Source organism: Halichoeres trimaculatus, unplaced genomic scaffold, assembly GCF_033239565.1.
Source record: "Halichoeres trimaculatus isolate MK-OKI-2021-1 unplaced genomic scaffold, fHalTri1.1 fHalTri1_scaffold_2, whole genome shotgun sequence".
Lineage (NCBI taxonomy): Eukaryota > Metazoa > Chordata > Actinopteri > Labriformes > Labridae > Halichoeres > Halichoeres trimaculatus.
Genome location: NW_027437180.1, coordinates 12,818,845 through 12,842,083, shown reverse-complemented (window position 1 = coordinate 12,842,083; position 23,239 = coordinate 12,818,845). Strand labels below are relative to the sequence as shown.

Sequence of the window (23,239 nt, the reverse complement as noted above, 5' to 3'; positions counted from 1 at the left end):
ATGGTATTCATCAGATCCTATGTTAACACTTTTCCCCTAAGTTTATTTTTACTTCAACTATTTTATTTGAGTCTTCTCGCATATTACTGTCAACCAATGTCTCTTTTCTTTCTCTTATGTGAGCTGCGAAAAAGAGCCTACTTGATTAACTTTGATGATGAATTTTTTATGAAAATGTGAAACTTGATTCACAAGAAACTCCGTGCGTCACATTACGTCAGAGCCGCCAGCCAATCCGGTGCGGACGCCGCGTCAGCTTTAGAATTCTTGTGGGCGGAGAGGGGATTCCGGTTCCGGGTGTTTTCAGATCCCTCTCGGAGGCGTTCATCCCTCTGATTATGTTCTTTTAACAGAAACTTGTCAATATTGACGACCGATCAAAATAGTTTTTTTTATTAGCGAAGTCCAACCGAAGCCGTGAACATGACGACCCGCTCGGAGAGAGAGAAGGCCCAGAAACTGAACGAGCAGCACCAGGCCATCCTGTCCAAAATGCTGAGAGAGGAAGACAACAAGTACTGCGCCGACTGCGAGGCGAAAGGTGCGACTGTCACGCTATCGTAACAAATCAATTTTAATAACACAGAGTTGGAATTTCTGCCAGGAATGTGGCGTGAACGATAACTATCAGTACGGCATCTGCATTTGTTAACCTAGCAGAGCTTACTCTCCAGTGTGTAAGGGGTTCTGGTTAGTCAGCTGACTCCTCTTCCCCTAAGCTAAACTAAGTGGCTAACTAGCAAGCTAACTTCTCCAAATCTACATAAGCTCCCTGTATCACCTCTCCCTAACCGCAGCCCTGAGCTCAGCTCCCTTCTGTCAAGCAAAGTTTTCAAAGCTCCAAAAAAGAAACTCGTCCGACATTTTTTTCTGTTGTGTGCCGTTATTTGTTACAAACGTTAGGATTACCTTTTATACTGCTGGGCGCTAACGTTTGACGTTCCTGCATGCTCTTTTCTGGATGTGTCCGTTTCTTCCAGGTCCAAGATGGGCATCCTGGAATCTGGGAGTTTTTATCTGCATTCGGTGTGCTGGTATCCACAGGAACCTGGGAGTACACATATCCAGAGTTAAATCAGTTAATCTGGACCAATGGACCTCAGAACAAATCCAGGTGCAGTTGATCACGAGTAGGATAGATATTGTTATAGTGGTGCGACAACGAAAAGCAGTTTGGTAACTGTTAAGAGTAGCATCACGAGAACACAGTCACTAATTAAATATCACAACAGGAAATGTGAAGAAAGTTTAATTAGGCACAACAATTAGATAGCATAAATACGTTTGAAAAAAGTCCTGCATTGTGATGTGTTTAATGGCACTTTTCACCAGTCTTAATGGAGTTTTATCTCAGTGGGGGGAGCACAGTCTTAACAGCCAAAGGGAAAAACTTTTTTTTAGTATTTTTTGATGGAATTTGATTGTCTGGTATCTCTTTCCAGAGAGAACAGAGAAAAAAAGGTTGCAACCAGGGTGTGTGGAGTTGAGGTTGGCCTTCCTGTTGACAGGCATGATTGTTCTCAAGTAGAGAAAGTGTGGTTCTGATGACTGACTGATCACGCATTGCAGTTTTGTCACAGTACAGTAGATTTGTAATTATGTAATCAAGAATATAGACCACAACATCTTTGTAACTTATCAATTAACTTTATGTGACATGCAGAATTTGCAATAGACAGAACAGAGTCTTTGAATTTAAGCCATGTTTTAGGAAAACTTTATTTTGATTTATTAATCGTTTTGAAGTTTCATATAAATACAGTACTCTGTTTTTAATGAAAATTAGAGAAAATCTGATCATCCAATGCATGACCGCAATGTAAAACATTTCTCTTTATGTGTGGCTTGTTTAAATGTCTCAAACTACACATGCATATTTACACATATGAACAGAAAAAACACATACAATGTACAAGGTACAAGAAATAAGGGAGAAAAAAAACATCACACTGGAGAAATACTGGCCAACTTACCACTGAAAACTTGAATACAGTTCCTTTCTGTCAAGGTCATCTTCATCCTCCCTCAGCTTTCAAGGCAATTTTCACCATCATTTTTTGCCAAATAAAATGTAATGTCCTTGATGATCTTACTGTTTATCTGCCTTCAAAAAAGAAAAAAATGCAAAAAGAAATTGTTAAAAGAATGTTGTACTTAAGCTTCTGTCAGTGGTCAGCAACCAAAGCAAACCAAATCAGTTTATCTTTACTTGTATTCATTCATATCCCAGTTTGATTCACTCTTTACTCCAGAAGACTCCTGATTCATTTTCCTCATGTTAGTTGTCAGTCATTTACAATATTACACCACTTTTGTGCTTTCATGATGTTTAAGTTTCTGGCATGTGCTAATCAAACCAAGTGACCCCTTAATGATCATGCTCAAACAATACGCCTCTGTCTTGTGTTTATCAATCTCTTCTTACTTTCTGCAGAGTATACAGGACATGGGTAACACCAAGGCGAGGCAGCTCTATGAGGCAAACCTTCCAGAAAGTTTCAGAAGACCTCAAACAGACCAGTATCCTTTGCTCTAAGTGTAACCTGTAAAATAAGTCTATAGGGTGGTATCCTTCCAGTCTGTATGGTTTGTTGCTTTTTGTTTCTCCTTAACTCTGGCCTCAGAGCTGTGGAATTCTTCATCAGGGATAAATATGAGAAGAAGAAATACTACAGCAAGAATGTGACCAATGGAAGCAGTGTGAGTGTTGGTTTCTTTCTTATTTAGTGTTTTAGAAATAATGTACATCTTGCAAGACAGGCTTAGATTTTTGATCAATTTTGAATTTATATATTTTTATTTGTTGTTGTATTTTTTTCCAGCCAAAAGATGTTAAGAAAGAAAAAGAGCCTGACAGAGGGAGCAAGGCGTCATCATACACCAAGGTAAAAGTCTCACTCAGATTAAAAGTGAAGCTGCAGTAACATGCGCTTCAGCTTTCTTCATGTCTTATTTGACCATTTAATGTAACTAATCTCTTTATATTTTCAAAGAGTGAAGAGTCGAGGCCAATTCCAAAAATCAGCCCTGCTAAGACCTCAGAGCCCTCTGTGAATCTATTAGGCCTTGGTAAGCATCTGTGAACATTCCCTTTCCACTAAGAATAAAAAGAATCTGAAATCATTTGACTGAACTGGATGGATTTATGGACCCTACTATTTGAGCATTCAGCCGGCTGATACAAGGATCTATACGAACACATTTGTTGTGTCTGACAGTAAGGGGCAGTGATGTCTGTCTAACACTTTCTAACAATGACTCAGAGTTATTTTCCAACTCCGGTTTGTTGCTTTAGCCATGGTCTTTTTTGCCTGCTGCCTGAAGCCTCTTTTACAGCAGGTGATAACACTACACTGATAGCACTGAAACTAGATATAGTTCAGCCTATTGTAGATGCAAGGCCAACACTTGTTGCCAGACTTGTTGACTTGCTGTGTGATAATGAGCATAAGAGTGGAAGACTTAGCCGTGGCTCTCTTTTTTTAGCCTCCTGTAGCTGGTCACATCAGAGTCTGTCGCGTGGAGTCGGTTGTTATTTCAATGCAAATTATAGAGACCTGCTTCAGAATAAACCTTTGTACCAGTGAACCACAGCAAAGCTTTAAGGTATTTAGAGGAAGTATTAAAGCTGCAAGCTCGGTCATTGTTATTCACTTAATCATCCAGGTTTCCATTTGCTCTGTGGGGTCGTCATTAAATGTTAAAGGGGTCAAAAAGTATAATGATGTATATTGGACTGGTTGGAGGAAGAGGGGAGCTAAGATATTGAAATTATGTGACAACTGGCCACAGCTAGCTAGAGCATAATCATGCCAGCCATGTTTAAAACAGCTGTTTGTGATTTTGCTTTAGAAATCTGTGTCTGCTACCAGATTGCTGCATCTTCAGATCTCTGTAGACAGCCCTGCAGTGGGAAAGCAGCACATCTGTGGATACATTAGTTTTGATGTCTGTTTATCTGTAGTCTTGTCCAACTGTAGCCTTTATAAGATTTCTCTAACATTAATGTGGAAACATGTTATCATGTGCTATCACTTCATTACAGCTATTTCATTTATAGTCGAAAATGACTGACCTGAGGGGTATTATGGTTCGGATTGACTGTTATTTTCATTTTGTGTCCAGTGAGTAATGAGAGTAAGCTGATTAGTTGGAAGCGTAATTTTTTTTATACCAACAAACTGTTGTGATGCTTAACTCTGGTTAAAAAAAAAAAAAAAAGTATGAAATCTCAGACTGTCTGAAGGTTTTTGTTATATAACTTGTGAATTCAGGGGGGAATGTTTGTTGAACTCATCAGTGAGTTATGTTGCCTGGTTTGAAGTCTGTTTCTTGACACTGTGCGAGTTCCTTTTCTACTTGTTAAACTGGTTATTTCACCTCTCTGTCACAGACGCACCGACAGCTGCAACAACTAACAATGGTAGCACGAGCACAAGCCAGAGCAGCAATGACCTGGATATATTCGGCCCCATGGTGTCCAACCCCCTCCCCGCGTCTTCGTCAGCAGCTCAGTTTCCTCAGGTACAACCAAGCGGGAATTCCCATACCCATAATTTTTCCTAATTTCTCTGTATTGTTCAGGTTGGCTTGATAGCAGATGGCTGTGTAATGTAAAACTTAAATTAAGTGAGCAGTAAAAGATATAAACTGAAGAAATGGTATCCATCAGCTTCAATAGCCCACAAGACGGCAGCCCTGATACTGAGAGGGGGGCAGACCGAAGATGAATGTTGTTAATGAGGCAATCATTTAGTCTAATGTTTAAATGGTTCTGTTAACAGAGATTACTTTCAGCGGTGATTCATCTGGTTATTATTTTGATGATTCATTCATTGTAAAACCATTACAAATTCCCATCACTAACTTCTTAAAAACTGTGCATGTGGCTTATGTCTTTTTCTTTTTTTTCATCAACTTAAAACTAAGATAACTTTTTTGTTTTAAATTTTTGATTAAAAATACCAGAAAGATAGTTTTTACTTGGTTCTAGGAGAACTGCTTTTATGAATTTATTTATTATTCGTATAATAACTGCATGTTAACATTTCAGGGTAACATCCATGTACACATACCAGAGTATCGTCTCTACCAAAGAAAAACTAGTATGAAAGAAGCCACTGTTGCTTCATTTGCAAATAACCCCATTACAACAGTGACATAAAGATGTATAACCTCAGCTCTGAATCAAGCATTTTGCTCTTATGATTGATATTGATAATGAATTTTATTTAGTCAAGGTAAGGCTCTGAACTTTGTTCAGGTTTGAGAAGAAAAGATTAAGACAGAAGCGTGGGTTGAAAAAACTCAGGCAGTAAAATGTGTTTCTAGCATAGCATTTAAAAAAGGTCTTCTAGCTGTTTCAGTTTGTAGCAGCCTGCAAACAGGTCACCACTGAAATATGGGGCATCGGTGAATAAAGTATGGCCACCATTCTGTCCTATTTGGCAAACTACAGCTGATGACTGTTTGAAAAGGGAAGTCAACCAGGGCATTAGTTTGCTCCCAGGCTCTGTTCAGAAGATAGAGGAAGTAACAGAATGTGTCACACATATTCAGTTATTAAACCTTGGGGTGCATTCATCTGCAGCCTGTTGTGTTGTAACAGCTAACAAGGCAGCGAATCCTAATAGTACAACTACTTCAACTACATTTCCCTCGTGAAAAAAACCCAAAACAAAGCTTTTGTTATTTCTTGATGATCAAAAGACTTTTTTTTTTTTACGTTTGGTTCTTTCTCCTCCTCCCAGGTGAGCTCCAGTAACGCGGCCAGCACTCCGACACAAGCTCCAGCAGCAGGAGCAGCAGGAGGCGGAGCCAGCTCAGGGTCAGGGCAGGGGGATCTGGACTTGTTCAGTGACAGCAGTAGCACCACTAAAACTGAGGACACGGCCAAGAAACCACTGTCAAAGGACTCCATCCTGTCCCTGTATGGAACCAACAGTATGTCACAACAGGCCCCTGCTGGTGAGGCTCCAAACATCTAATGATGAATAATGATAGTTATATGTGTTGATAATTATTTCTATTCAATCTTTGAAGAATTATTCATGTAAAATATTTCTGAAAATGTGTGTTCTGAAAATGGAAAGGGAAACAGATAAGAAGCAGAGAAGTGTTAACAAATCTGAAAAGGGATTTCACACCAGATTTACATCCTTTCAGAGAAAGTTAAACAAAAACCTTTCAGGATTGGGACAGCTAGCCTCAATATGTTATTGCCACTGAGGGGGAGGTTTTTCCTCTACTGTACTATCAGCAGGAGAGGCAGCAGATGCATAACATTGACAAAACATTATCTGCCCTGAGCTGTCAGGACAGTGAAGTGGATCTGTCAAGTTCTTCTGTTTGTTTACAAGTCACGTCTCTTTAGCTTTTGCAGCGCCATGAGGTTGTTAATTAAGAAACACACTAGGACACTAAAACCATAAGGTTGTAAGATGTAAAGGTAGAAAAATGGCAGTTTGGTTAGGATGTTGTGGAGCCTTTGTATTAAAAAAGAAGTGCTACTATTTAAATACTTGCTCCAAAGCCAAACCAATCATAACTGATATCAGTGAACTAGCTTAGAAATTATATCATGACAGTATATGCTTTTAATTTTTCTGTATTACAAACTCAAAAGCAGCAAGCAAAGACTGTCAACTGAAGAAAGCAGTCTGTAGCATAGAAAAAGTTTGAAACAGCAAAGCTACTCACCCAGCTCAGGGTAAACAAAGTCATCAGTGGTTTATAAAGTCGTGAAACATAAGATGCATGATATAATGCCAACAGCCTTTCATCTGTTTACTGTCTCCTGTCTCCAAACCAGCTGGCATGTACATGGGGCCCTCACAGATGCAGTTTCCTGTCCAGGCCGCTGCAGGTTACCAGGCCTTCCCTGGCATGGGCACAGCTATGCCACCTACAACCGTCATGGGTGCCATGATGGCTCAGAGTGGAGCGGCCATGATGGGGCCCAATCCGGGCATGATGGTTGGGATGACGATGCCTAACGGCTTCATGGGGAACGCACAAGCCACAGGTGTGATGGGCATGGCACCGAGGATGATGGGACCGCAGGGGGGTGCAATGCCTGCTGGCATGGTACCTGCTCAGGGCATGTACGCTATCCAGCCCGGGCAGCAGGCTCAGTGGAACATGGGTCAGGTACGAGAGCCTCCTTGTTATGTTCTCTATTTAATATTTAAATAGAGATGTTTGGTTGTGTTGAAGTGGTTGGCTTTCTGTCAGAGGGGATTTGTTTCACATGTGACCACACCCACACAGTACATTTCCTTGTACAATGGTGCATTGTAAAGTGCTTTACAGAACAGGATTTTAACATAGCAGCCACAAGATGGCAGCATGAGAATACCTTAGAGTAAGAGCCACATTTTATTTCTTATCTACCCAGCCCTCCTAAATCAATATTAAGACTTTAGGTGTTTGAAATTAGAGAGCATTTCCAAAATGCGTTCTTCAAATCTTTCTTTTTTGACCTTTTAACACAGCCACAAAGCTACCACAACCTAAAAGGAGCTTTGTCGGACTGGACAAAAATGTGCTTAAAAGGGCTCTGAGGAGCTTAAAAGTGATCTTGAAAAGTCTCCCTTCTAGAAATATGCCTGATCATAATCCACACTTCCTGTTCGGGTCGACCAGGTCCGGATTAATTTACGGCAAGTCTAGATCTCTCTGACAACGCCACGCAGGCTGACAAAGTGTATTAGTGAGAAGAGATAAAAACACAGTTCTGTCAACAGAAAAAGGACAGAACAGAAGAAGAAGCTAATTAGCCTTTAGCTTGAGCTGTATCACTCTATAACGCATGAGCTAAACTGTTTGTGATACTGTTCATTCCAACCTACAGTCAGCAGTTATTCTGCAGTGGTCTGTTCAAACTTGAGTCTATCAATAAAATGAAGAGTGAGGTTACGTTAGCTCTGCTAAATGACTGGCAGGACATAACTAACCAGGAGTTGCTAATGGTACACATTACAGACATGTCTTAGAGCACTAGTCTGCCAGCTACGCTAAATATAAACAGCTACTTAACTACTTACGAACTGACAGTGTTTACTTGTTGTCATGTTAGCCTACAGACATGTAGGAGCACTGGGCTGCCAATGTTGTCAACATGTAGCTGGCTGCTACAACATTTGCTACATGTCACATTTCAAACTGTAGCGCTATGTAACTGTTCTGATAAATACCTTACCTCGGTGCGTTGTATCCAGTAATGTCATGTACAAAGAAAATTTGTTTCAATCTGATCTCCATTTAAGTCCAAAACAAACACACGCCTCACTATATATATATACTATAAGTAATTTATGACAGTGTGCGGAGACCCTGCATGTTAAGTCTTACATGTTACAGATTGTTTTGTTGATGCTGATCTCTGTGGCTTCCCCAGGTGAACCAGCAGATGTCGGGGTTGACTCTGAATGGTGCAGGTGGTCAGATGGCCTTTGCTCAGCCTCCATCAGCTATGGGGGGGTGGGCTGCTGCTGGATCTGGCCAGACTCTGAGCACACAGCTGTGGAAGTGAGCCTTCATGCAGGTAGATGGTCGGGCAGAGTAGGAGTGGAGGTCGCAGGAAGGGCAAAATATATCTTGTGCTTCTCTGTGCCTCGCTATGAACTGATGCCCATCTCCATCACGGACCAGCCTTGAGAACATGGAAATTCTATCTCTTTCCCCTCTCCCTTTTTCTGTCTCTCTTTCTCTCTATTGTGTGAGTGAATTGGGAGTCATACAGGATTACAGCCTGGCAGTTTCTGCCTGTCGTATGGTTTTTGATCATAACTTTTATTTTCCTTTTTTGGAAAAACAATGATAAGGAAATAACAGTCCCAACAAAAATGATCGACATATCAGAAAAGCTGCAGGACCAGTCACACAAGCTTTTATTGTATCACTGTATCATTATAAGATTATAGAACATTTAATGAATAGTATTTAAAGGGAGAAGATTAGACTATCAAGTCTGTCAGTACTGCTCCCAGATGTACAGCGCTGTATAACCTTCTTTTAAAGTACTTGTGGTTCCCCTATAAAATTAAAGTGGTTATAAATGAGTTGATCTGGTGTGTCATCTATGATTTGAGTGTTACAGTTTTTAGGGTTTCATCTGGAAAGAAAGTGTCCGAGGAATGATCCTTAAGTGTTCAGAAAATAATTAAGAGCATTATCTTCAAGCCTACTGTTCTTGTAAGTTTTTAAACCCATTCAAACTGAAATGGTTTTGTCCAACAGAAGAAATTAGACAAGTTCAGGCTCCTCCAAATCCAAAATTTTTCTTCTTTTTTTCTTCTTTTTTTCCCCTTTTTCCTTCCTTTTTTCCCTTTTTGTTTTTTTCTTTTTTTTCTTCTTTTTTTTTCCTTTTTTCCTTTTTTTTCTTTTTTTTCTTTTTTTTCTGTTTTTTCCCCCTTTTTTGCTGTTTTTATTTATTTTTTGCTGTTTACCAACCAAGACTAAAATGGATTTGTCCTACAGAAGGAATCAGACAAGTTCAGGCTCCTCCAAATCCACACATTTTCCTTATATAGGGAGTGGGTCTAAAAGGTAATGCAGTATGAACAAGACACAGAATCTTCTGTTCTTTGACTGTCACTCTGAATCAAGAGGAACTCCTATTACTGTAGTTAGTTTGTCTTTATTTTATTCTTGTAAACATGAAATAATATAAGTACAATACAAAAACAAATAAGTCTCAAAATTAATGAAAAGTTTCAGAAAGAAGAAAAGTCTCATGGTATCTGCAGCTTTACTCACATAGTGGTGCTGTACAACATGAAAGAAACCTGAGGCAGAGCAGATAAGGAGGTATTTCCCTCAGCACAGAAAACAATACAAAGTTGCAGCTTCAAGGTTCAAGGTTGTCTTTGTTATTCCTGCGAGAGGGCAGTTTGTCTTTCAGTCAGCAGCAAAACACATATATACATACATACATACATACATACATACATACATACATACATACATACATAAAAACATAAAGACTGGAGGATGGTCAATAAATAAAAAGATCCAATAGTTATGAAAGATAAATGGAAGCAGAAGCAGCACAGTTCATCGTTTAAAAAAGTGAAAGCAGCAGGAACAAATGAGTCTTCAGCCTCTTTGCCCTGCGTGCTGAATCTGCAACCTCATGGCAGCAACTTAAAGACCCTGGACAGAGGATGACTTTGACCTGCCGAGATTTACTGGGCTTTCTTAATTTGGCTCTTTGAAAGTAAGAAAGGTCAGAGAGTGACGGCCTTGTGATTCACAGTTCAACAATACTCTGCATTTTTTAACAGTTTTTGATGCTGAGTGACCTGCACTAGGTCACCATGCAGAAGCATACAAATAAATTATTATTACAACGTACAATCTCAGTGCTACAAATCAAGAGGTTGTTTGTTCAAAGGATAGGCCTCAAAGACTCATGGGCAGCCTAAAATGTAAGCAAGTAAACTTAGGTCAAGTCGTACTTTTGAACATATAATGTCATTATTATACTTCCAAGTTACATCTGCCAAAATGGCTGCTGATAAATACGAGCAATCAACTTGGTTGAACTTGCATTTTCTTAAATTTCAAATAACTCACATTTTCCTTTTTTAATTAAACATTGTACATCCCACTGTTCCACCAAGAACACAACTCTAGAGCAACAAAAGCTCTTTATCTTCTCTGACACTAAGCTTCAGGTGACTCTGTACGTTGTTACAGTAACCCTCTCCCCTAAGATGCAATTTCCTTACACATGTTTTAGTTTGTTTTGTCATGTTTGACAGTAATTGCTTTGTAACTTACATAGTTGGCAGAGTCATCTTATTTAACAATATTATTTTACTATGAAAAGTATGTTGAACAAAATTGTCCTGGTCCTGCTAGCACAAATGAGTATTCTTTGTAATGTCTCAGTGTCAAGACAAGCATATTTGAAAATGCGGTTAATTGGTCTGGTTTTCATGCTGTCATGGGCTTACAGTGGCAGTTGACCCTGGTGTCCTCTAGATGGCAGTGTTGTAGTGCTGGAAAAAGTCAGCTTCAAATGGCAGCAGAGCTGATTGGAAGAACTTGGCGTGGTATATCTATTTAATGGGGTGAACGACTTTAAAAGCAAGAAAGAATTAGATATTTGTGTACTTCTCAGTGCACTCCTGTTGTTGTTGCAGCAGTTATCTGTGCTCTGTTTTCTTTTCACCAATAGGAGTTGATTCAGTTGGTGGGGCATGGTATTCACTAATAGAAACAAACTCTTCTTGATTCTGCACAATTAGGTACGAAAGATTTTTTTTATCACATTCTATGAAAATAGCAAATGCCACTTCATTGGTGTTTGAGACATTCTGTCAGAAAAATGTGCAAGCATCACTTGGAGGCAGTGTTGCAGCTCTCTAAAAAGGAGATGAGGGAGTTGTCCACTGATGTCTGAGACCAAAACGACCTGATGGTTGAAAGCTGATGGTGTGAGAGCATGATCCTGCAAAGTGCCAACATGCATTTGCAGTACTTTTGAAGACTGTGAGGATCTTCCTTTGTCTCACTTCAGAAACAGAACATTAAGTTAGTTATTGTTACAGTCTGTTCTTGTGACTGCCTTTCCTTATGAATGCACCTTTGTTGAAGTTTACTGTGGGCCTTTAAGGCACTTTAAAAACACTCAACCTGGAAAGTTGGACTCATAGCACATGTTTATAGTCAGTAGCAATTTTACAGGGAAAATGTGTCTCACTTCGCCTCAGAGTGGTTTCAATCAGTGGATCTTTCCCTGTGTGGTGAGTCTCTCAAGAGATTTAAACAAAGTGTCTTTATTCAAACGCAGAGTGATCAATGTATTGCATCCATCCAGCTCACAGAGTATTAAATAGAGGATGTTGTAACAGTACAGAAAACTGCAGCCCACTCTTTCTCCTTTCATAACAGCAGACACAGAGCTGCTGAGCTGGTGTAATATGTCGCGGTCTGCAGGATCTTCAAACTATTAGACGTGATTCCCTAACCCAGCCTGACCTGTTAAATCCAGACTCTTAGAGCTGTCCTGCACTGCAGAGGAGATGACACTTAGTGTCAGTAAATGTTTCAAGGCTTAAAGGAATGGCAGCAGTAGCTCTTGCTCGGACAGGAGGATCAAACTAACAGCAGTGCAAATGGGTGAAAACTCACATCTATCTCACGCTTGGCCGGGCCTGTCAGCCCCTGAGGTGTATTTGGGCTTGTTCCACTCTGTACCTCTCAAATGTTCCTTTGCCTCCCCTGCAGCTGGGCACAGTTTGAAAACTTTCACAGTGAGGTCTGATGCCATACCGTGCGCAGAGACCTTTCGCAAAGAGGTTAGGCATTCCTCTCAGCCTGTGTGTAAAACCTAACACCGCTCCAAAATAGAGTCGGCCAGTCGAGTGAAGAATGCTCCCTCTCTCCACAGCCTCTTAACGGACTTTCTGACCCTGAAACATCCCACATTCCTGTTGATATGGGCGTCAGACTCCAGTTAAATTGTTGCAGATATGACTAATACTTATCTAAACATTTGCTTTGATATGAAAGCTTGAAGAGATATGGCAAAATTCCACTTTGAAATGCAGCAGGCCTACACAACGCTGATAAGACTCTCACTTTCCGGGGATTGATTAATGAAAACTTGCAGCTGGCTCAGTCTGAGCAGTGAGGTCATAGTTTATAGTTTGGGGAGGCTGTTGTTAAGAGCAAGATTACATACGCTCCAAAGCTACGGCCAGCAGAAGGTTAGCCTAGCATGACATAAAGACTCTCATGAAGGAAAGAAGTCTATCAGACTCAGCTCAGTAAGCATTAACGCCAAAGTGTCCACGTTTGGGGAACCCTACCTAAACTCTACACAGTCCAGTTGCCTTGTTTTTAAGTCTTCAGATGAAAACCAAAGCTTACTTATCAGCGTCTCATTCAGCATACATTTAAAATACCTCAACTGAAAACTAGAGCACCCAAATTGTGTAACTATTCCTTTAATCATGCTAATTTATGGGTATTTCTGAAGCTACCAAAGCATAGCAGGCTGTCATAAACATCTGATTAACTGTCATCAGACATGAGTATGGTGCCAAAGTCCCTGTCACTTCAAAAGGTTTCATAAGAACTGTAGCTTTAATGTTCTCATGAACTTTCAATAATTGAACTGAATTGAACCGACCTCGGTCAAATATTTCATGACATCAGTGCGTAACATCTTCTTTGTGATCTCACTCACTCTGCTAGCTTCAGGCTAGCCTCGCGTGGCAAACAGCCAGGACAGAGACAAAATACAGAACTGACTGTTGACAGCTTGGCACGGCTTCATATCGTATTTCTTTGGGCTACCATCCGCTGACAGTGTGTCTATTCATGTTACAAATAAAAACTTAAGTACCGCTTAGTGTTCGATTTCCTGCTCTTCTTGTTTATCTACCTTTTGCTTTTCTATCCCTATAATCCATCAATCACCCTCATTTCCTCACATCTAATTGATTCATAATGACAGTTCATCTGAACGCCCCAAGGGACTGCAATTAATTGGCATCACACCGCTCCAGGTATTAGGCCAAGATTGTTAGCGATTAAAAATAAATAAAATTATCTAAAATTAAAAAAAGAAAAAAAATATTCCCATCATGTCTATCACATGAGAGAACACAAGCAGTCATCACATGCTCCTATAATTTGTTTGTAATTAGCTGCTGTCTTAGCTGGAGCGCAACATGCACACAGCTTTGAACATTTGTAAAGGGTCAGCCCTTTGTTCCCACAGTTCAAGGGGATTTTCAAAAATTAGCTCTTGTGTTTCTTCATTTCTCATCAAAGCCCTAGCCTTCCACAAGACATTTTGGAAGCATTTTATAGTACATGAATGAATGAATTAGCCATTTTATTTGGATCAGCAGCAGCAGGAACCATCATAATCACAATCACTACAAGAAAAAATAAAATGGGTGGATTGGAAAGGGTTTGGGCTCAAGCAGAGCTCACACATGCCAAGCCTTTGTTGTCATTTCCTTTGTCAGAAAAGCAAAATCAGACTTTGGAAAAAATAGTTTTAGAAATGTGGGAACATGGGGCATGATTTTTTAGAAAAAAAAAAGAAAAGAAAAAGAAAACAAGTCTAAGTTTGCTCTTTCCTCACAGAGCAGCAAACTCCAGCTCAGAGACTAAGTTATGGCTCAAACGCTGATATGATGGTGTACTAATGTTCCAAAGGTTGCGTTCAACACATTAAAAATATATACATGTTTGGTTAAACACCAGGTAAAATTAGCTCAGATTTTGTTTTAGCCAGAAAGTAGTTGGAGCTTTCCAGTCACATCATGTTAAACAAAGAGGAAGTAATTTCATGTGGTGAGTGGTTGAATGCAAGCATTAGCTGGTATTTAATGGATCCTAACAAAATATTAAACATATTTTCAGTGGGAAAATTATGGCTTGAAGTCAATCTGGATTTTCACTTTACATCATATTTCAGATTCTGGTTTCTGAAGAAGCAGTAAATTGAAACAGATTGTCAACACAATGACAACTTTTTAAAGGATAGGCAGAAATGGGACAGAGAAAACTGAAAATATGAGCACAACAGTGTTTGAAAAGTGGACTCTGTTAGATAAACACATCTTAAGCTCCTGTGTGAATCTTTCTGTTTGTGTTGATTCTTGCGCTGTCTCTCAGCAAAGTGGCGCCTCTAATCCCTCAGTACATTTAAAGCAGGGTTTTCTGACTGCTGTTTTTTTTAACTGTCGGTCACATCACTCATTGAGAGGTTTTGGAAAATCCAAGCCGAGATGTATCACCAGTCTTTTGGTGCAACACCTACCCACAGCAGCATTTTAAGATATTAAGAAAAAGTCAATCAAGCTTCATTGAATGATAAGATTTGAAAAAACTCTTCAAGCAAACTTTAAGGTAATATCGATATCAGTTTGTTTTATAACATTTTAAAACTCGCTGGAACTCGCAGGTATCTTTTTTGTTTTATCTGTAAAACACACATTTTAATGTGCGGTTTGGTTTGTAATGCCTTTGACTATTGTGCACCCATATGCCTGTAATCCTGCACTGGTTTACAACTTAAAAAGGAGTTGTGCTGTCTGACAGACTATATAAGGTGCTTGCCTGAATTTGTTCTCCCACATGTAAGTGGAAAACAGTGTATAGCACAGACTGACAGAAGTTTATTCAGCGTGCTAAGTCATGCATGGTTTGCTCTCAACGGGCCTGGATCACCTAACGCTGATCCATCCTGATGTTAAAGAAACATCTTTGTATGACCTCTGCACTAGGTTTTCATGTCACAGCCTATTACCAACTCAGCTGGAAAGGCTTTGTCATAAACTATCATTATAGGAGTGTGGAGGAGACGCTGATGTGCAAGATGTGGGTCCAAATATGGGTGAGTAAAGCAGCTCAGAGGAGGCTGCGTTTGGCAATCTGATCCCCCAGATAATCTCTCTTCTCCAAAACTAACATTACACCATCATCTGAGAATGATGAACTTTAACAGGATTTAACTGTAACTTCAGCGGCTGAAGCTGCTGACCTGAAGAGAGAGCTCAGGCACAAACATCCATCTCCCTGCCTCTCCTTCCCTCACACACAAACACACCTCACACACATACTTTCCTGCCTCTCTTTCACACAAAGCATACATTAAGTCACCACCAGGAGATGAGCGCTCCACCCTTCATGACAGTTTATCATCACGCCACATTGGTCACTCGCCATCAATCATAGACGAGGCCGAAGTGTAGCGCAGATAACACCTGTTTCCACAATGACTCTCTTTGTTCAGTTAGTCAGTGTTTGCGTTCCCACTCAGTATTTCTATCCTGAGTCGTGTGTTTCTTGTTACTAGGTGACAGGCGCTGGACAGACTTCATGTTACACTGTGTTGAAAGCCTCCAGGGCAAAGATTAGTCAACCATTTGGGTGTGTCTCGTCGAAAAAACTCTTCAGACAAACTCTAAGGTCATACTTCATGTGTTCACACCACTTGCACTTTTCCTCTGTTTTTTTTTTCTGCTTCTTTCCTCCGTCCTCCTTTCTGCTTTGAGTTTGAAGAGCAGGAAGTTTAACATTACTTTCTGAGGGGGCCTTTTTCTCTAACTCCTAATGCTTTCCACTCCAGGCCTGTTATCCATTGTTCACCCTTTCCTGACAGCAGCCAGATTACGTAACACACATTTCCGCAACTCTACATCCCACCTCCCAAAATGTAGTGCAGTTGTCATGACTACTGCAAAAACAGAGGGATGTTATTGTTAAAGATACGGAGCGTTCATTTTTCAGTAAAATCACAAAATATCACAACGTTTATTCACCAGCCGTTTTTATTTATCAGACAAGTCACACACAGGAACAAACACAAGGAGTCTGTCGTTTCTGCTTCTTTCCAAACATTGTTTCTTCCTTCACGTTACACAGGCTTCATTTTCTACTTATCTCAGTCTTTCAGTACAGTTTCAGTCATCTCTTGTAACAGCTGTTCATGGTAAGAGTGTGTGTGTTTCGTATGTGTGTGTCTGAGAACAGCATGTCCTGCCAGTTGGAGCTTCTAGCTGGAGCTGCGCACAGTGGTGGTGACTGTGGTTTTTGTGCCCCCTGTTAAAAAGAAGGGAGAAGAAAATTATGACGGCTTCAGACTTTCACTCTACTGACTGGTTATGTAATGCCGTGCTGAAAATGAAGTCACTCACCTGAACCGATTGGTCTAAAATGAGGGAGAAAAAGGAGAGAAACAGTAAATTGAGAGTGGATGTTTGATATTTTCCAAATGAATCAAAGCATGCCAAGTCTTGAGTGTGGGATTAGATAATCTACCTGGACTCCTCAGTCTCCAACAGGCTCCTGTAGGTTGCGATCTCCTGCTCCAGCCTGGTCTTGATATCAAGGAGCAGCTTGTAGTCCTGGCCCTGCTGCTCGATGCTAGCTCTCACGTTAGCGAGATCTGCTTCAAGCATGTTGATTGTGTTCTGGAAACCGGCTAGCATAGCGCTGTACCGAGCCTCTGTTTCTCCGAGTGTGTTCTCCAGAGCCGCTTTCTGTTATTGAGTGAAGGGAAAAGGTGCACGGTCACGACAAAAAAGTGAGCTGTTTATACTTGAAGAGAAGCTTTCAGTAGTAAATCTTTTAATAGCTGACTACAGTCTGTAACCACCATCCACACCCTAGATTATATTTTTCAGACAACAAAAGCCTGTCTGTGTTTGTGTAGAGTTATCTCCTACTTTATGAAGAAATAGTACGTTGAAGTGCATGTATAGGCTTTGACTGCATGTGCTTTTAGCTACCTTGTGCTCCTCTTGCAGGGAGTGTTAAATGATTTACTGCAGCTGGGCATAGATAACCCACACTGGTATGACTTTTGGGTCTTCCAGTTCTGCATTCCTTCAGCTTTCTTCAAGCTCTTTTATGTCTTCCAGAGTTTGAACAGATGTCTGTGAAAACTTTTCTCCAGTATGAGCCCTTCCCTCCCCTCACCACAGCTCGGATCACTCCTGTCTGTTTCCCCCCTCTCTCTGCTCTTTCACTGAAACCTCCTTTTCAAACCCTCCCTTCTGGACTGCTGCCCTCTGTCTCTGCCTGTTCCTCCATTTCTCCTGACAAGACAGCGATCTGGGAATTTTGCTCATATAAGGCAAGATCAGTGAGTTGTGAACAGATGGTTTGGGTTCAGTTTTTTTTTTCTCCTCTCACCATGCTGAGCTGAGACTGGAGCTCAATCTCCAGGCCTTGCAGTGTGCGCCGCAGGTCACCGATCTCTGTCTTGGACGTCTGGATGGTCTCTGTGCTGATGGCAACTTCCTTGGTCAGTGCTGCAGACTGGAGCAAGAAACGCAGTTGTGAAAGAAGTGCATGAACAGTCTTAGTGATTGCTCAGTTCAGTTTCTCAGATTATGTTTAATTACAGGTTACACTCTCTCGAGAGCAAACCCAGTCATTTGCAATATGTGGGATATGGTGCCTCTGTTTACCTTCTCGTTAAACCAAGCCTCCTGGTCCCGACGATGTTTGTCAGTGATGGTTTCGTACTGGGCACGGATCTCCTCCAAGACTTTGTTGAGGTCTTGTTGGGGTGCAGCATCCACCTCCACATTGACGTTGCCAGTAAGCTGGGAGCGCAGTGCCGCCAACTCCTGTACAATCAAGGGAAAGAAAGACCTTCTTCGAGATATTCTTTTGCAAAGTTTCAAATTGATTTCTTTATTCCCTCTCAAAGTTCTTCTAACATCAAAGCTAGTGTAAGTGCATTCGTCACCTCTGCGTGATTCTTCTTGAGGTAGGCCAACTCATCTTGCAGGCCTTCAATCTGCATCTCCAGGTCAGCCTTTGTGAGAGTGGTCTGGTCCAGCAGGCGGCGAAGGTTGGCGATGTCAGCCTCAACTGACTGGCGCATCATCAGCTCATGCTCGAATCTAACAGGGTCAGAGAGTTGACATTAAACGTGTATGATTCAACCCCTCTTGTTTGACTTTGACAAAGAGACAGATCAGAGGAGGTATGCAGGCTTCACTTACTTGGTCTTGAAGTCATCAGCAGCCAGTTTGGAGTTGTCAATCTGGAGCAGGATGTTGGCATTGTCGATGGTGGCGGCGGCAATCTTTACAGAGGGATGACAGTTTCAGAAGGCAAAAGTCTCAATTACATGTCAACTTTCTAGGGTTACAAGCTGATATCAGCTTACTTTCTTTGCAGTATTTCATAACTGTATCTGAGACCTTGAGTCACTCATGACACATTGAGTTTCCCTGAACACGTGAAAACAGTTTTTTTGAGTTTTCACAAATCATCAACCGTCTCTATTTGTCTTTAGTTTTAGAATTCAGGAACACCCTGCACACTGCAGTTACAACTTTAATGCCCTGCTCTCTTAAAACCCTCCCTAGGCAATCATCAACAGCACAGCAAACATTAGACTGTTCAGGTGTTTAAACAGCAGAGGCTGGTGCACACTTTACCTTGTCTTTCAGGTCATTGATAATGGCCCAGTAGTTGCTGTAGTCCCTCTCTGCTGTCGGGCCCTTCTGCTCGTAGTACTCTCTGATCTGCAGCTCCAGCTTGGCGTTGGCGGCCTCCAGAGATCGGACCTTCTCCAGGTATGAGGCCAGACGGTCATTCAGGTTCTGCATGGTGGCCTTCTCATTCAGGTGAACGGAGCTCTGGTCCAGGGCACCGGACAGGTCAAATGCAGCTCCACCACCGCCAATCCCCATTCCGCCTCCCATCCCCATGCCTCCTCCATACCCAGAGGACACGGTGCGAACTTGAGTGGAGGAGATGCGAGGGCTTTGTCTGAAGTTGAAGCCTGACACGCTGTGAGCCTTGTGGGGCATAGAGCTGGATGTGTAGCTGCGGCTCTGCCTGATCACAGGCCCAGTTTGGATGCTGTTGCTGTAAAACATGATGCCTGACCGTCTGCTGGTGAAGAGAGGACACGAGGAGAAAGGACCGTTATACAGCTGTGGACTGTAGCAGGACTGTGGAGTTTGATAGAGGGAGGCTGGCTCTTGATATAGTGCTGGACCAAGGGCGGGCCTGGCTGGGAGGAGGCAGGAGGGGTGGGAAGGAGGAGGTTTTCCTCTTCACTTCAGCCACAGGCTTGGCAGAACCCCCATTTGTTTTCCTTTAAGGACCAGAGTTCGGTTTCTTTCCACCCCTGTGAGGGAACTGTTGTGGAATGTGTGTGTCAGTGTGTTTCCCCATGCAGAAAGGGTCCTGTTGGGAGTTCTCTCTGAGCACTAGGTGTTTCATACCTCTCTACATTAGATATCAGTGAATGCATCTCCATCTATGACTGTCGTAAATACCTGAAAGTCTGGTCTGGAGCTCACCAGACGATTGTTATCCTTATCCAAATAGAGAAGGCAGTATTGTTGCAGCATCCCGCCATGTGTCAACATTCAGTATAAGCTCTATGCAAATAATATATTTCATCAGGGTTTTTTTTTTTAAAACTCCTGCCTGTGACAAGATCAAATTACAGCTGAGGCTGTCAAGAGGAAACAATTATTTTCACATTTGTTATGTGTTTTAATTTACTAAAGCTGCCAAATTTGTTTCATGGATCAGTTCTTTGTAAAGCCAGGGATTGGACTTTTGACAAAAAGAAACGTAACTGACACAAAAACACAGTTCAAACATCAGATCCCAGCTTTGATTGTACATTTATTTAAAAGGCTCTGTGGTGAAACGTGTCCGTGATTAGTGGTGTTTTCTGACTGACAGCTGTGTGTTGACTTTGTAGCCTTGAACCATAAACCAGCATTGTTTTCAATGTTTTCAGTTTGAAAGAATTCGTCATAGTCCATTGTTCACCATATCACACTCCACATCCCTCTTAGTCTGTATCCTGTGTGTGTGTGTTTGGTGTGTGTATGTGCACACGCACGGTCCATTGTGTTGTTTTTGGCCTGTATTATGAGCTGTGTAAGGGATGGATCTTAAGTGTTTCTGTGTTTGAGTGTGTTGAGGCTTTTTGGTGTTGAAGCATGAGTGGTGGGGTGTGTGTATCTGTGTGAGCTCTTGTTATCTCAGTCTTGGGCTTTGGCCAAATTCCATGCTCTTGTAACATCTGCCGCCAGCTGGGGGAGAGGCGAGGAGGAACGTTGGGGTCACATCTCAGTTAGAGGGAGAAGTGACTCATGCCTCCTATGTACTGTGTATGCTCCATGTTACATAATCCAGCCCAGAAATTAGGGCTTTTTTTCACAGTTACACACAGACCATGTAACCTGGTTTTAGCATTTATTTGAGGAGTCATTCTCGTGAACCAAAAGTGTTTGGACTTCTACTTATTGACCACTATTGGCTGCGTAAATTGTAGCAACTGTACCACCATGGGCTCACCAATCTACACACTCAGGGTGGAAAGCTGACATGGTCCATTGATGTCACAGTCACATGGCGATACATGTCTTTGAGTTTCATGTCAGAGGCAACCACATGGGTTGAAAAATGAACAAAATGTTCATATCCCAAAAACTCTCATGTTGAAAACCCATTATATGTAATGTGTGTCTGCAGACCCTATAACTCCAGATCCAGAACTACATTTCTGGACTTCAAATTTAAGACTTTACCCCCACTAATCTCATCTACTTTAATGTCTAATATAAAATAACCCAAATAACTCCATTCTCTTGCATCCAGTTTTTCAATTTGAAAGGTAAATTGGGCAACAACATCTAAATCCAGCAAACCTAATTCTTTAAATACCCAAAAAGAAGATTTTTGTTCAAAGGCACCAATCAAAGTTCTAACAAAAATGTTCCACATCAAAATGCAATCTGTTGAAACTCTGTCTAAATATAAGGATTAAATAAAAGACAATATTATGGATTTCAGGATGGCCACCAGGTTGACCAGTTAGATCTCCAGCCATTCCTTAACGCTGCCATTTTCAGTGAACACAATAATTTTTAGCATGTTTTATTAACCCAAACTGTGGCGGCTGACAAGAACAGGAGATCTGCAATAGTAAATTCAAACACATGCAAAAGTCCAAAACAAATGCAACTGCCAAAATGCTCCTATATGCAAACCCCTACCAAACATTTGCATTGACAGAATGCGCACCACAAACAAACAATCTTAGTTACTGTAGCAGGAAAAGCCTGGCCTGAACTCTGACACAGATTTTAGTGAATGCACAGCGAAGATACCAGGAACAATCTATTTTCCAAGCACAGGCTCTGTGAGGCGGCTCTGAAATGCCAGGAGATATCATGGCTAACCAGGTTAACCAAAGACTGTGTAATACAAGGATGTAACCTCTGTGACCTCATCTGTTGGTTTTAGAAGCAGAGTTTAGAAGCACTAGTATTGTGGAAGTGCTGACTCAACCTGTCCGTTAGATGACTTGACATGAGTCAGTGAGGTGAAGTTACGGCCGACTTTTAGCCTCCTCTGTAACAGCTTCTGTGTTGACAACCATCAGCCAAGTCAGCGTTGCTCATAATAATAAGAAACTTGGAATTTTAATTTCCTGTCATGCAGTGGTGTGCACAGACTTTTTGAAAGGCAGGGGTGAAAAGGGAAAAAAGGCATAAACAGCATGTTGCATGTTCCAAGAGTGCAGTTTAACCAGGTAGACACTTTAGCACATATTTTGGCTCCCAAATGAGCACTTTAGCGCATGTTTTTCAATAAAATGGAGTTGTGGGGGCCAATATGAACCATGTAATAGGCTACACACAGTAGGTTAGCAATACAGAATACTGTTTTGATACAAAATAGGAAGGAATCAAAAATAGAGCGAAAAATATTGGCTCACCATAAAATGGGCAAATGACTACTAGATGTTTCATTTTGTCTTTTCGTGTTATATTCCTGCACATCATGTTGAAGTGAGTGAGTTACAGGATACTGTAATAGCATAAACCTGTAACCCTTGATTTCAGACAGCAGTAGTGAAAATGGAGAGGATTTTTCCAAATACTACCTTTTTTATCAATGATCCTGCCTGTAAGTTTTAATTTGTAAACAGGTCGTTGTGAATATTACTCCAGAATTAGATTACTTCACAGATCTGTTTCTTGTCTGGTCGACAATGTCACTGATTTTCCTCTGAATGAAATAAAAGACATAATCCTGAACTTTGTGAACTTATCTTGTTTAACCATTGACAGATTACACTGTTGTTATATTTGAAGTAATGCATACTGGAGAGATCTTTCTGTTGCTGTTTTGACACGTTTTATGTATTCTGAGAAAAAAAATGGCTGGCTAAAGTTCTTCTCTTGCAACTACTTTTTTAAAAGTATCAGCATATTTCAAAACTCGGTCTTCTTAGTTCTACTGAAAGTAGGCAGAATAAAGAAACATAGCAGAGTTCTTAAGAAGTATTTTCCTTTTTTACTCTGCTGTGGAGACAGTGTGTCTGTCTGGGGCTTTATCAGTGTTTGTTGTTTTCCAGGAAACAGTGAAATGACTTAGCAAAGCTGCTGAAAGCTAACACATAGCCTTGGCGGTACAGAATAAGGTACTTTTATAGGTACCGACCAAATTCTGCCATAAGTACCGAGTAGCGATTCACGTCAAATCAAAAGGTACCATATTTAGGTACCTAAACCCATCCTTGTGACTGTGAGGGCGCGGAAGAGCGGGGGATTATCCATGCTGGACATGAACACAACATTACAGGTTTGTATACTGAAGACTAAATACGTTAAACTGAAAAAAAATTGATTTCATTGTCAAACAAATTGATATTTTTTACCACATAAACACAAAACAGTACCAAAAATTGGTACCGTTGAGTACCGAT

At 41.0% G+C, this 23,239-nt stretch overlaps 2 protein-coding genes across 2 annotated transcripts; one reads left to right on the top strand and one right to left on the bottom strand.

The window, feature by feature from the left end:
- Positions 1-244: 244 nt before the first annotated feature.
- smap1 (small ArfGAP 1) lies at positions 245-9,053 on the top strand. Its single transcript, XM_074686521.1, has 10 exons — positions 245-541; positions 981-1,114; positions 2,435-2,520; positions 2,625-2,700; positions 2,823-2,885; positions 2,994-3,069; positions 4,394-4,524; positions 5,751-5,967; positions 6,812-7,149; positions 8,399-9,053. The coding sequence occupies exons 1-10, from the start codon at positions 424-426 to the stop codon at positions 8,531-8,533; spliced, it is 1,374 nt and encodes a 457-aa protein (XP_074542622.1). The 5' UTR covers positions 245-423; the 3' UTR covers positions 8,534-9,053.
- A 7,244-nt stretch (positions 9,054-16,297) lies between these two features.
- Positions 16,298-19,468, bottom strand: LOC141802796 (keratin, type I cytoskeletal 19-like). Its single transcript, XM_074686535.1, has 8 exons — positions 18,933-19,468; positions 18,492-18,574; positions 18,233-18,389; positions 17,949-18,110; positions 17,671-17,796; positions 16,795-17,015; positions 16,671-16,684; positions 16,298-16,575 (listed from the first exon to the last, which is right to left on the bottom strand). Exons 1-8 carry the CDS (start codon positions 19,374-19,376, stop codon positions 16,529-16,531), a joined length of 1,254 nt encoding a protein of 417 aa, XP_074542636.1. The 5' UTR covers positions 19,377-19,468; the 3' UTR covers positions 16,298-16,528.
- Positions 19,469-23,239: the final 3,771 nt, after the last annotated feature.